Source organism: Centrocercus urophasianus, unplaced genomic scaffold (assembly GCF_019232065.1).
Source record: "Centrocercus urophasianus isolate 14NV4802_14NV808 unplaced genomic scaffold, USGS_Curo_1.0 seq_29, whole genome shotgun sequence".
NCBI classification, from domain to species: domain Eukaryota; kingdom Metazoa; phylum Chordata; class Aves; order Galliformes; family Phasianidae; genus Centrocercus; species Centrocercus urophasianus.
This window is the reverse complement of record NW_024884855.1, coordinates 10,095,137-10,109,629: the sequence shown is the minus strand read 5'-3', so window position 1 is coordinate 10,109,629 and position 14,493 is coordinate 10,095,137. Positions and strand designations below refer to the sequence as shown.

Sequence of the window (14,493 nt, the reverse complement as noted above, 5' to 3'; positions counted from 1 at the left end):
ACAGTATGCAAGTCCAAGAGGAGCCTGGCACTGGAAAAGCAGCAAGTACAGTCCTGTAGCTATCATCAGGCACTGCACAGCAGAGGAGGAATCCCTAACAGGGGATTTCAAGCTCCTGCTGAACTTAAAATACATGAGCACAGATTCAAGCTGTCTCTCCCTTTGCACTTCCCATCACTTCTAATGCCTAAAACATGCACTGAAACATTACAGATGAATGACTTGGAAGTTTTATATAGGTTAATGTTTCACCAGCCTTCAACTCCCAAACACATTGAGGAAGAATGATTCAGACCAGAACTGGAGAGGTGGGAGATGTACACAGATTACAGAAGAAGGTTTTATTGCATGACAGCTGTTGTTTCATGCACTCCAATGCTGTATTTGTTATTAAAAAAAAGCAGCTTTCTTGCAGAAATCTTTTCACAGCAAAAGTCACTCCAGACTCTTGAAAGATAAAACCCATAAAGAACAGTATAACAAGTCAAGTTTTAATAGATTTATAAAATTCATATATACAAAACAGTAAACTAAGTCACCAAAGCTATAAAATACACTTTTTACACATCACAATATAATTTTATCTAGTACACAGTTTTCATAAGTTGAAACTATTACAGCAAGTAGCTGTCTCTATTGTGGATGCTGTTTTGGTGCTAGAAAGACACTTACGTGAGCAGTCTGGAACTGTGCTTTTAATTGGTGTGGTTTATTTTTTAAACCTCCTTTTGTTTGTCACTGTTTCTAAAGTACTTTCCTGTGAACTGTTAGAAAATTAAGGCTAAACTCAGGCCCTTCTTGCCCAATGTAGTGAACTGGTTTAGAAAAAGAATGATATTGCATAGTATGTGTGTTACAATGCATAGGCACCACAGAGCAAGTAAATTGCAGAATAAAAGGTAATGTTAATTGGCTTCCTAGCTACGTGATCGTGTCACAAGTTAACTTGGTGCTTGTCAGTTTGCTTTCATACATATTGGTTCCATGAACAAGACAACTCATCACAAGAGCAATAAATACTAGCATTTTTGTTAAGTAGCATCTCCAAAAATACTGCTCAACATTTATCATCAATTCAAGCTCATTTCACATCCCAGACAACATAACCTGTACACCAGAAAAACACCCATTATCCTAAAGACTGTTAATGGCTTCAGCGTGAGCGGGAGTTTGAACATGTTTTCAAACCTCAATCCATTGAGCATGCTTTCCAAATCTTGTGAACTACCAAAAAATCATTCTCCTTCCACATCCCCCTCCTCCCTGCTGGCTTCCCCCAGCTGCTGTGCCTGCCCACCTCACACAGGCTCTGCACAAAAGGCTGACAAGAGGCAGGAGCAGAGAAATGCAGTACTGTTCAAAAATCTCTTCCTTCCCTCGTAAGAACCTCTTCCTTTGATCCTCCTAATGCAAAAATTTGCCTTTCCATCAATTGTACATTTTACTCCAATAATGGAAACAGTGTCTCATCTAGCCATTCCCCTGAAATACTTCTGCTCCAGTATCTTGAAGAAAGGTGAAGAAGCTGTTAGAAAAGAGTGAGATGCACTCTCTGCCCAGAGATCTGCAGATGGTATTTTATCTGGAATTGAGTTTTAGCACCCAGTTAGGAACAGATGAAGAGATTTACAATGGAGGGGTGTTCAGCAGCAGCAGGGCCAGCCTCACCAGCCTGCTGCCCTTCATTCACAACCAATAGCTCTCTGGAGCCACTCATAGCTTTTGAGGTCAATACAGATGGCATTTCTTCCCAATACACTCAGTCTTCAAGCGCCATCAACTTTTGACATCTGTGTAGGAAATAGCTCCCCTCTCCTGCTCCCTTCCAACATACTTTGGCTTTTTACCAGAATGCCTTCCTTGGAAGTCAGTGCTGCTCTTTTTCCCTCTGACCGTGATCATTTTCACATCAGACACAAGATATGACCTTTGGACATAAGCCAAGAGCTAGGTTGTCATCCTGTTTGCCAAGCCAGGCACAGAAGCACTAGCACTGACAATCTAGTACCTCCATACTCCCCACCCAATAAGACAAGCATGTCAACACAGACATTTCAACACTGCTTTCCAAACGCAGTTAGAAAGACAGAAATTTAAAGAACTAAGATAAACTGCCCAACCACCAAGACGAGCAAAGAGAGCATCACCTGGTTAGGAGGACAGCAGTTTCAGCTCCAAGTAGCTCATTTCCATCCATGTAAATAAATCAGTGTCAAAACAAAGAAGTGCCCACTTCACAGCACAAAGCAGAGATCACTCCAGCTAATTGCAAAATAAGTAATAGTAAAAAGCACAAGGTTTCGTATTGCCTTGCCAATGACTTCCTCAGTAGGCTAGACAGTCCTCACCTAGAAATGCATGGAGTTGGGACTAACTCAGCCCAACTGTGGCCCAGACAATGCCAGCCTGAGATTGCTGCCCCATAACCGATGCTCCACGTGCATCATTTACTCAAGTAGGCATAGGTATGTTTTAAGGACGCCGCTGAAGCACCCTACTCACTGCTTCCTGTGTTACAGAATTAACAGAGTGTACCGAGGTAAAGAGTTGGCAGTGCTGTATTAAAACCCCTGACTACATCGTGTGTCTTTAAACTAGAAAAATTATCTGGAAAACAGGCTACTACTGAAGCTGTAGGAGCCACTATAGGTCTAATGATGGGAAGTCAGAGTTTGGCTTATATTTCAAGCTACAGGGAATTACACTGCATATCTTATTTTCGTCTCAAGCTGGCATGGATCAAGTTGTCTATCAACCCCAAAAGCATTTGATAGCACATGCAAAGCTAAGTCGGGTGTTCAGACTCACTACCTGAAAACTGAAGGGGTCTCTTACAAAATTCCTGTAGTTTTGGCTTCAGGAAAACTGAAAAGGTACATAGAGAGAAAAGACTGCAAAACATGAAGTTAATATCCAGAAACCTGCCTAAAGAAGGCAAAGGATGTACTTACTCAAATGACATTCTGTGTAGAATAGTTGTTTGTCACTTGACTATTCCTTTAATTCTGTAAGTCTTTACAGGTGACACTACCAGCAGTACTGAGCACCTTAGGGTGGGGAGCATTTTGAACGGACAGTTTTCTGTACCCAAACCTATTTCAGCTGCCCTGGTGGCATAAAATTCGAGCCTGCAGTGCCACAGACAGACGAGTTCTTCCTGCTCCACTTCACTACAGGAGCGTTTTTGTTTGGTTCTGAATTAGTGCACATTCCTCCACTCTGCCTGGCTGAGGTTCTGGCTTCAGTCAGCTCAGAAAGCACATACAAGTGAACACCTTCAGGAACAACTTCATGCTTGTAACGTGATTAGCTCTGGGTCTGACTCAGCAATATATCCAATTTTCAACTATTACCACATCAAATAATCTATGCTGCTGTATTGAATAGAGCAAGATACGTTCTTCATTTAAAACCGAAAGGATCTTTGAGATGTAGCATGAAGCTGAGTGGCCAGTAATTTCAGCTTCAGAATCAAGATTAGGAAATATTTAACTGCTTTGAAGTGATAACTGCCTATCAAATATGTCATTCCAATTGACTATGCTGTCTGGCACTGCCATCTAATAACTGTTCAGAAAATGACAGAACTACAATTGAAGGAATTATACTGACTGATGCACTACATTAGCTCAAAACCAAATATAAAGAAGAGTTTGATGAAAGACTCCCATCTAATTAGTTTTTCTACTTAGAACTGCAACATTACATAAGCCTCTCCTGCATGCACATGCAAGTGCTTCCTCTCTTTGTCCTTGGAAGAGAAGGCCCTGCATCACCCCACCACCTGTCACTGACCTGCAGTATCAGAGGAGGAACAACAAAATACCTCTTTTTTTTCCCCTCCCTCTAAGGAGTTGTTCAAAGTCCCCATCTGATTACAATCCTGCCTGTGCCCTATTTCCTGACTAGCAAATGAACAATAACCTCATAAAGTTAACAACAGAAAAGATGTTCTCCCCAGCTGTGTTTACCTGCAGCATTTCTCCACCACGTCACTCAATTTTTTGTCTCTTGCAAAGGGACCAAGCAACTGACCAAGCCTGTCCTGAGATGTTTGTACCACCTAAGTCACCCAAGTTCTGCTTTAATAACCAACGGATTTACCATAACATGGCTTTTGGGCTTTATTATACTGCAACTTAGTTTGGGAGAACAAACAAACAAACAAAATGCTTCAGTTGTGCAAGAAGTAGAGTCAGAATTTAGCAGAGAAAGACATTTACCTGCCACCTGAAAAATAATCCTTTTCAATCACAGTCCAAATCCTCTGCAGATTTGTGAAGTGCTTCACTTCCCACCAGCATCCTCCCGACCTTGGGTTGCTGATATGAACCAACCCTATCAAAGTTGCACAGAAAACACCCTATAGAGCCAAACTCTTTTTTTCCTGCAGCCTAGAGCATCGTGCCTAGGCTCATTTTATCACCAGACAGAGGAAAGGCAATGATGGGCACAAGGGGAACAACCTGCTTCCCTAAATCTTGGGCTTATTGTGCCAAACTGCTACAACACGCAAGAAACCCCAAACACTAGCAAGATTGAGAGCTCATTATGAGATAACTCGTTCTGCTTCATTTCCAGGTGCAGATCATATTAATTAAAATGTATGTTGCATTATTAGCTCTGCTTAGAGTTTTAAAGCCATAGATGACAATGAAGAGAAAAAACAGAACAGGAAATTCCATGCTACACCTCCAAGGTAAAGCTACAGTAGATTGAGACTTTAAGCTGAGGTAATTATTGAGGAAAAAAAATAGAGTTGAAAGGCTTAACTGATTTGAAAACAAGCACAATATTAGTCCGTTAGAAAATGTAGTGAAAGAATGAAGTCTCAGCAAACTAGGAAATAAAAATCAAGTCAAACTAGAAGTTGGTCAGCCCACAACTGCCTCCTCTTTTCCAGTGCCTTGTGTGAAGTGGAAGCTTCCATCAGGAACTCCAAGAAAAGCCTGAAAGAGTTGGAACAATCTCACTTTCCAGCTAACAAATGGACTAGCTTATAGAAATGACCCTTACACAATAAGTAAACTTACTTGCATTGCCAGGGTTGTAAAATCAAAATGTAATAAGCTTAAGAGTTTCTTTCTTCTGAATATTTGACACATGACATTTTTTTTCCCCTTCGAGGATAAAATTGAATACACATCTATAAGACAGACTTGGTCCTGGCAAAAATAAGACTCGTTACAAGAAAGCTAATTCCTGCTTCAGTTTGCTGCCTGGGTTTTCCTGCCTGCAACTTTTCACTGCTTCTTACCTCAGTCCTGCGTTATGTAACACCCACAGCCACGTCTCTTCCGCTCTGAAGCTGCACAAAGAAAACCCAGAGATTGCTACAGTAGGAAACCACACAAACACACTGATACGAACATCTGCAGGCTTCAGAGGGGAAGAAAGATTCCAGATTTTATCCGAATTAAAATCCTGTTCCGTTGTCCTTTCATGTGTTTTAGACCGCATTTCCCATGGGATCACCAGCTGAAGGAAAACGCTGCTTGTTTTGACATGCCACTGCAGTCTCAGTGGGGAAAAGAACTCCAGGGAATCTGCTGCCTTTGTATGGGTACAAACAGCCCTTCAGGTTTTATTCTCAGATAAAAGCTATGACAAAAATTGCACGGTAAACTACGTCTGAAAGTTACCTAAAGAATAGCACTACAGTGCTCTGATAAAAAGGCAGGTCATAAGGTTGTTCACATACCCCACTGTAATAGAAAAGATCTGATATGTCTGTACACAGAAAAGGCACCTGATAGTTACACAGATTGAGAGCTAAGAAATTAACAGTTCATATCAACATTTTTCATAGCCTCTCGAATATACACAAACCATTGCCCAAATGGGGCAACTCCAACCTTGACTGTACTCAGAATTATGCATGCATTACTACTGGCTAAAGATCCCATTAAGACACAGATTAAGGGCTAATTTGACAGCAAGGTCTTGCTGTCCGAATGTATCAGTGCAGCTGTAAAACTGGGATCTCTAGGGTGTTCTGTCTTCCTATACAGTCAGCTGATGGCAACTAATCAAACAGTTGCTGTACTACCAAAACCTTTGCATAAGAGTTTAATCAGCTTTCAAACTTTCAAATATAGATGAAGCCCTGTCACGTGATCCTGAACCTTCACAATTACTGCCAAGCTGCAGGTGTGAGGACAGTGCTGGATTTCCATGGAGTACATCTCACTCAAGCACCCGCTGTGCACATACAGGGTCAGGTGCTCCAGCACAGGCTGCTTCACCAAGGAAATCAGATTCCCCATGATGTAATAATACCTTTTACACGTAGTGCAAAATAAGCCCTTCTCAAGCAAGGCCTTAACTTTTCATCCAATTTACTCCAACATGGGTTTCCTTGAACAGTTTTGAACTTAAGCTTCAGGAGACTCATGCAAAACCTTCAGACAAGAGCTGTTCATCCACCTTAATTAGTAGATTCCAGTTCTGTGGCAAAACTAAACTGCACGCCAGACCTGGTTACACTCCTAGTGTTAAGAATGCAAGTTCCATTAACATTCTCCAATACAGCTACCAATCTCATTACATTTAGGTTAGTTTGATCAATTCAGCACCTCCAAACTACAAAAAAAGGCAGATTGTATGACTAGTGTCTCTGAAAAATAAGTATTTCCTTTTAAAACAAAGTGTCTTTCATACATGGTTTGTCAGATTTTTTTTTTGTTTTCTAAGAAGGCAGAAGGTGGTTGGTTCAGCATTCCAAACTAGGTACAGAACCTACAACAGCCATGTTTCAGTAGTGTTTCTAGTCCAAATGATTCAGTAGCTAACATCAACATTTGACTCCTTCGGCCTATAGCTCCTCTGTTTTGACTGGCTTGTTTACAGCATTCCTGAGCCAAGTAAGTAGCATGGGTCCTACACCACATGCAAGGGCCATAAAGAAAGGATAAACATTTTTATCTAACCCTCCAGCAAATTTTAACAGGACATGGACGTCTCTCCTTCACTGCAACATAATATCCTTCAGATTCTCTTGAAGGATGGTGTCCTTCACAGCATGAAACACAAAACGGATGTTTTCAGTGTCTATGGCAGTGGTGAAGTGATGGAAGAGCGGCTTGCTACGGTTTCTCCTCTTTCTGTCAAAGCACTGCACCAGATAATGTTGAACATCATCTAGCCTGTGAGGGTCACCCTTGAAGTCCGAGAAATACTTCTTAATGCTGACAGTCTTTACCTTTTCCACGAGGAGATCCATCTTGTTGAGGAACAGGATAATAGAAACGTTAAAGAAAAGCTTGTTGTTGACTATTGTCTCAAAGATATTCATGGACTCCACAAGCCTGTTTGTGCGTCTGTCTTCCATGAGAACCTGATCATATTCACTGGAGGAGACCATAAACAAAATTGAAGTTATTCCATCAAAGCACTGGAACCACTTTTGACGCTGAGATCGCTGTCCACCCACATCCACCATCTTGAAAGGTATTTTTTTAATGATGAAATCATGCTCTACTATTCCCTTGGTAGCTTTTCTAGCCAACAAAATATCTTGTTTGCTGGGGAAATAATTCTGTAAAAGAAATGAAAAGAGTGTCAAAAAATCCTTCAAAAATGCTGGTTAATGTCGAAGTACTGAATGAGAGAAAAAAAAAAATCAACCAGAGTCCTTTTTTACTTTTAATTATCAAGTGAAGAATGAATATCCAACTAAAAATAATGGACTGTCGAGCGTTTACCTCAAAATATTGGTAAACAGCTACCAGAAGGACCTATGAAAATAAAAATAAAGGACCAGCTGTCCTTTTTGCATCGTATTTTCAAGCTGAAGACTATTTTACCTTTATGAAATTCTTACCCACAGCGTTATTACCATTTGGGCACCGCTCTGTAAGGCAGTGAATGGACTTTTTCTTTTAAATTGTACTTTTTTTTTTTCACTTTTCATTGTTCATTACTCTCCACGGGTATCCTGCAAGCTTTCCTGGAAATACAGTTCACAGTCTATGACCAGCAATGACAGCAACACACCCTACTGCAGGATCTGGCCCAGGCCACCACTGCAGAGCAACTCGTTCTTCACAAGCTCAGAACTTCTCCGGCTTATGAAAAAATCACCTTCTTTTTCCTCCAAGTCTCCTGCCAGGTGTTCTCATCACTGATTCTGAATTTTACAGTAGTAAATTCTTTATTTGGTAGGGTTTGATTTTGTTGCTTTTAGTAGTACCAGCCATCAGAGCACCGAGAAGAGAATGAGCTCCAGAGACTACGCAGGAAGACAAAAATTATTTGCATAAATGCAGCTTCCATAAACAATATTCATCCATCAGAAAACATTAATCAAATACTAAGCTTCAGTTCCACAAGACTAAAGCTCATTATATCTAAATAACTTTGCTGAAGTTTTTAATGCAACTTTTTATTATTATTATTAAGACATCAACTGTAGCACATCCAAGCTCTCTGTTCAGAAACTGAAGTCTTACCAGCTGACCAATCCGATCCAGGTTATCCAGGAAATATTTCACTGATTCACCCTGTGGAGAAGGAGAGAGATGGGAAATCACAAATGGAAGTCTGGACTACACCTTGTTGTGCTTAAGGAGCTGCAACAATAGCAATACCACATAGTTTAGTTCACATAAACTGCTGACGTAAGTGAAGCTGCTATTATGTGCTACCAATGTCTGTAGGTAAAGTAGTATTTTTCTTAACTTGTACTTGTAGAAAAATCAAAGCTGAGTAGAAATCTGAAAGAAATGTTCCCAGTAAATTTTTATAATGAAAAGGAAGCGTTACTGAAGGCAACTCTTTGCTTTGGAGTAAAGAATTGAGGCTTTTATCCCTTGTACAATGAATGCAGCCAACTGACGCTAAGTGGGAGGGAAGATGAACACCTCCATTAAAAGCTAACCTATTTTCCTTAAAATTTGCAAAAGTGAACAAAAGCATATCCTAGAGTGGTTGACACATCTTTAGAAAAGTATTTGTAATAGATTAACCCAGACTTGTTTGCCAAAAAATAAAATAAAAGGAGCATTCTGAAAGAATTTCTCTTCTACATGTAGCTGTCTTTTTAGGCTCAAGGGTTTTAATAATGAATTTGTACAAAACCCCTTTGCAGTTATATTGAACATAATATAAGCAGTATTTTAAAACATATATATGTTTTTCAGACTGCTTGCCTTATGTTACACTCTAATCGAGGGCTCTTTGCACTGACAGAACTGACAGTAGCTGCCCTTACCAAGTTACTAATTTAGAAGGAGAACGTTCTCAAAATATTATCTCACAGATTCCAACAGCAATATAAAACCTTAAACCTAACATTCCTCTCCATACCATAGGCCTGAGACAGTGGAATAAAATTATTCTGCTCCAGAACAGCTTGCAATAGATGCCAACACAACAGTTTATTCTGAAGAATCAGAATGGAGATCAGAGGATTGAGTGTACTGCACAAGTACATACTTTCAGCGTCAGGAACAGACAACAGGAAGCTGTAATTCACTATTTCTCAACATTTAAAACTGGAGTTTTCTTTTCGTATAAGAGAGAATGTATATTTAGCTTCTATTTATCACAAAAGACTTACAGCGTATCACTAGCAGAAAGAAAAAAAAAACATTTTCAGGGGTGGGGGGAAGTTTCTAAAGAACAATTGCTCTAAGAGCTTCCTTACAACCATGAATTTTCATAAGGTGAAAGTAATTTCCTGTATTTTTTGGCACTGTATGGGATCAGAAGAGGTATCACAGACCGCATGAATAAGAAAAAAGGTCTTCCTGTGTTATTAGTCTTATTTAGGAGAGGGGAGAGCCCAAAAGGAAAAGGTCACCAAGGGAAGAAAAAAAAACAACAAAAACCCCACGAAACAAAAAACCCCACCTTCTCCATTGTGTTTTGTCCTACACAGTGCTTTTAAATGTACAATAAGATGGCAAACGGACTGTCTGCGATGCAACTTGTTCCTTTTTTCTATGCAGCTGCTCTGAGTCCTTGCCCTGTTCCTACGGCCTCCCACGCTGCCAACAGGAAACAGCTGTATGCACGTACACTGCTGGGATACATAAGCAAGTTCACCTGATTTATGGCTTTTACCTGACTTCTGGCTTGTGCCTCCTCGCTTTTCCTGCTTCAGTTTAACATTCTGCACTTCTATAATAAGGCTAAAAAAAAAAATCATCTACTTATTGAGAAAATAACCTTCACTTCTTCAGTGATTGAAGGAAACTAGACTTCTCTGGTTTCCCGTAAAGCCCTTCATCGTGTTGCAATTATGCCAAATTATCAATTCTGGAAATTTTTGAGCAGTAATTGCAAAATATTTGGATAGCCCAAGTCAGATTGATGGAACAGGTGTGATCAACATAGGAGCGGACTGACAGATCTGAAGATGCCTGCTCTGCTTGCACAGAATTCAGAGATATTCACTGCTTAAGTCAAAATATCTGTTTCCAGTCAAAACAACAAAAACCCCCCTCAGCTCCAGAGGGTTCAGAGCTAAGAATAGCTCAGAACATTAAAGCACACAAACCTGAAGGAGGAGAAAACAGCAAAACACACACAGATGCTGAGAACTCCCTACTTAAAGATCACTCCCCGATTAAGGTTGTAGCACAAGAATGCAGCAGCACGGATGCAGTTCCTGCTCCAAAGGCTTATTGTGCAACCTTGCTGTACGTTTCACTCTGATTCATAGAAATGCTGCTTGCTTCTGAAGAGAGGGGTGTGGGGGCACATTCTGGTTCACCAAGCAGGCAGCACAGAGCAATGGACTTGAAGGATAACAAGGATAACAACGCCCTTTGAGTTATGAATTCCACGTAATGCAGATGCTCCTTTTTAGTACACAAGAGCACAGCACAGACCACGAGCCTTCCTTAACTTCTTGCTCTCTGCACAGGAGTTACCACAGGCGCTGGGATGATTCATTCTCCCACTGCTAATCTCTTCTCCCTCTGCAACACATATCCTCTGAGTAGCAGCCCTGCCAAGTGGGACCAAGTGAAGGGGTAAGAGATGCTGTTCCCATTGTTCAGCAGGATGAGTCACTGCACATCTGGGAATGGGGAATCAAGATACAAAAACACAAGGTCTAAAACAAGCCTGTGAGTTCTGCAGTGCAATATCACAATTGGTTTCTATTTTCCATTATTATTTTCTTCTAATTGCCCTATCTTTGGTATACAGTTTGGTGAAGCCATAAAAAAATAGTACGGTTTGCTGAAGGAGAAAGGGAGAAAAATGTAAACATACACTCTTGCTTCCTGAAACAACGCTCTAAAGCTCTTCTTTTATATCCCAGATTTCTGCGAGCATGGCGAGCAAAATTCTCAAGCAGCAAAAGTTGCAAAATTAAGATGACACATCTGCCTCATCTAACTCTATACATTTTGTATTGTATGAACGTCATCTTAATATTAGCTCCAAAATTACCATAAAAATAACAAATTGAATTCGAGGTCTCTGTGCCTTCAGGCGAGATTCATAACACAGAAAAAATCTCCCCAGTGAAATATTAGAACAAACTCGGCGTCACTTCCTTTGCCACTCAACATTGCATAAAGCAAGTAAAAAACACTTGGGCAGCATTCCCAAGTAGTTTGCACTTCATGGAAACAAAATGCACAACAGATTACATGTAGGCTGCTTTAAAATACCCACAGAAGCTCAGTAATAAGAGATGTTCTGCAAGGCCAGAATGGATCAGTGTGTCACGAACCTTCAGCCAGTTATCCCAACTGGCAGCTGGTCAGATCACAGACCATAATGAAACGTCCCATTGTGCAGTTCCCTAAAATACGTGCTCCTTTCAAACGTCTCCTTCTGAAAAGCAGTTCCTTCCAATTCTGAAAGAGTTGAAAGCAGATCCTCTGTTCCAAATTGGCTTTTTTCCTTTCCTCATCCCAAGGCCTTTTTGACATAATATTAATTTAGCCCTTCCTGACCATTCTGTCCCTAGCAGCTAAATTTAGAGTGGACAATTTAAGGTAGACCTGTCAGCCTTCGCTTGTTTCAGATGATGAATTAAACCACACAGGAAGGAAACTTTATACTTCAAGGAACATAAAATACAGATCTGAACAAGATTCCCACAAACACAGAGACACACAGAGAAACAGACACTGTAAGAAACAACCACAAACTGCATCTGACTCTGCAGAGTGGAAGCAACAGCAACCAGATTATAAGGGCTGTGGTGTTTGCAATGCACCCTGCGTGTAGAGGTTGCAAAATGTTCAGCACAAGGCTGAGCAGAGGAAATCCAGGAGAACACAGAAGCAAGCCTGGAAATCTCCAGTTTTTAACCTCTGAGTTCTTGCATGCACAATTGTGTGGTTTAACTCTTGGGTCAGCCTATGTGGAGTCAGTTGAGCTCGGTGATCCTTGTGGGGTTCCCCCAAACTCAGGATAATCCACGACACTATGATTAAGATGGACTTGAAGCATTAATACATAAACCTCATCTAAAGCTGGTCATTATATGAAGTATTATTCCACTGTGTTTGCCAAAGACATACACTAACAGAAAAGACAAAGCTACTTTGAAAGTAATACCTGTGATTTTCAGACAAATACAGAGACCTCATTTTTCTACGCTTTCTGGAATTTTGATCATCTGTTGATCTGAGAGGTTTGAACATTACAACTCCAGATGTTTTTTAAGGACAATATATCCAAAGCAGAGGCCCAAGGGAAGAACAAGGTTGTTAACACTGAAGTAGAAGAAAGCAACCAGGAGACTAGCGTTTGAAAATGCTGGAGTCTGTTAGATCAGCTACTTTGCCATATGTTGAGATAAAAAAAAAACAAGATCTCACCAGCAAAGAGATGTAGAAAATGCTTTCTTAAGAGAGACCTGCTGGCCCAGCATCATAATCCATGTAACCTCTACAAGTGAGCACGCAGACATCTCCACTTTCCACACCCTGGTTTGGTCCAAGAGAAAGAGTAGCAAACCCCGAAGAACCAGGTTTAAAGCTCTCACGAGGGATAACTGTAAATAAATAAAATTGCTCATGGAAGAATAACCTGCTCTTTCAGCAAGTCACTCCTAAATCTGTACTTCTGCTCAGCCTCACTATTAACAGGGCAGAGTTAGCACAGCCTCAAGCGCAAACCCTTCTCTACAACAGCTAAAGAATTCTAAAGCATTAGTTTCTCAGGAGACAAGCGTGTCTGTGCTTGCTCAGAATCCACTCAGAAGGATGCTGAAGTAACCCAAATTGTCCCAAAATGCTGAAATGTTAATGCCTGTTCCACGCTGTAATTTTCTTCTGCAGATATTATCTACATCCTGTCTGGGCACTCAAGCTTACTGACACAAGACAAACATTAATTTTTCAATCACCAATTCCAAGACAGAGATTTAACCATTTCTCATTATTTAAGCCATACTGAACTGTAACTACCAGGTTTCTGCAACTTCCTCCTTAACAACAGCCAGAGCTGCTGGCTCCCATCCAGCAACTCCAGAGCTTATCCAAGTCGCCGCTATCTGTACCCTGCAAACATACCAGCTACAAAACGGACTGTTTGCTTCTAAGCTTCTAAAAACTACCTCTTCCTTCAGCTGTGTGGTCATACAATGTGAGTATCACATGTTAGAAGACTAAAAATATTTTAAAAATCCATTATTTGTCAGCTCAGTACAAACAGGCAATGCAAAAATCTGCTCGTCGGTCCAAGTCAGGATGGCTTTCTATAAACTCATCCCGCTTTGATACATGACACATTGGCTGAACTGTATGCTTTGCAGCATATGAAAAAATATGGGATCAAGTATTTATTTCATTTTTCCCAGAAGTCCAGGCCAGTCTGAGCTCCCACACCAGCAACAAGAATTGAGGGTCCTGCAACGGAGTGAAGTTATAGGAACACTTAACAGGGGCAGAGTTCTTGTGGTGAAGGGCAACTCCCACACAGTTCAGCTTTTTACAGCAATTAAATAAATACATCACCTCTTTCTGGAAGCTGTGCAGGGAAAAAAAAAATCTTACATTTTTTCCCCCAAATTCTAGGTGTTTCTTCATCAACAGGATGTAGAGGAGATAGATTACTCAATGGTACGTTAGCAATTCTGTCCATTTGTCTCAAATATGCACACTAGTAAGTAACTCTAGGACAAAAGGAATTTTCTCTCAGACTAAGGCGGGCTCGTCCTCCAATCTAGGCTTCAAGAGACATTAGCACAGATCCCTGTTGTTCTGATTTTACCTTTTCTTACTGTCTCTGTAACTGCTTCACTTACTTACACTGTCAGGAAGAAAAGCAGGTGCAAATAACAAAGAAAATAGTACCAACCACACACAAAACAACGTTGCAAACAGCAATGTAAAATAATTAAATCACTGCTTTTATTACAATTATTTTGAATTCTAAAGAAAGCCTCAGCCAGACTAGCATACGACAGTGATTTAGCACTTCCTAGCCCTCAATGACTAGTAACTAGAAAGATACACACAGAGCAGATACACAGAGATACACAGAGATACAGGCTGAGCAGATACACAGAGATACAGGCTG

At 40.5% G+C, this 14,493-nt stretch overlaps 1 protein-coding gene across 1 annotated transcript in view; it reads right to left on the bottom strand.

Moving 5' to 3' along the window:
• Nucleotides 1-318: 318 nt before the first annotated feature.
• GNA12 (G protein subunit alpha 12) overlaps nt 319-14,493 on the bottom strand; it is a 37,177-nt gene continuing 23,002 nt past the window's right edge. Inside the window, exons 3-4 of the mRNA XM_042828084.1 lie at nt 8,451-8,501; nt 319-7,537 (exon numbers count right to left, since the gene is read on the bottom strand). Coding sequence (XP_042684018.1) covers nt 6,968-7,537; nt 8,451-8,501 — 621 coding nt within the window. The 3' untranslated portion in view covers nt 319-6,967. The remainder of the gene's footprint in view (nt 7,538-8,450; nt 8,502-14,493) is intronic.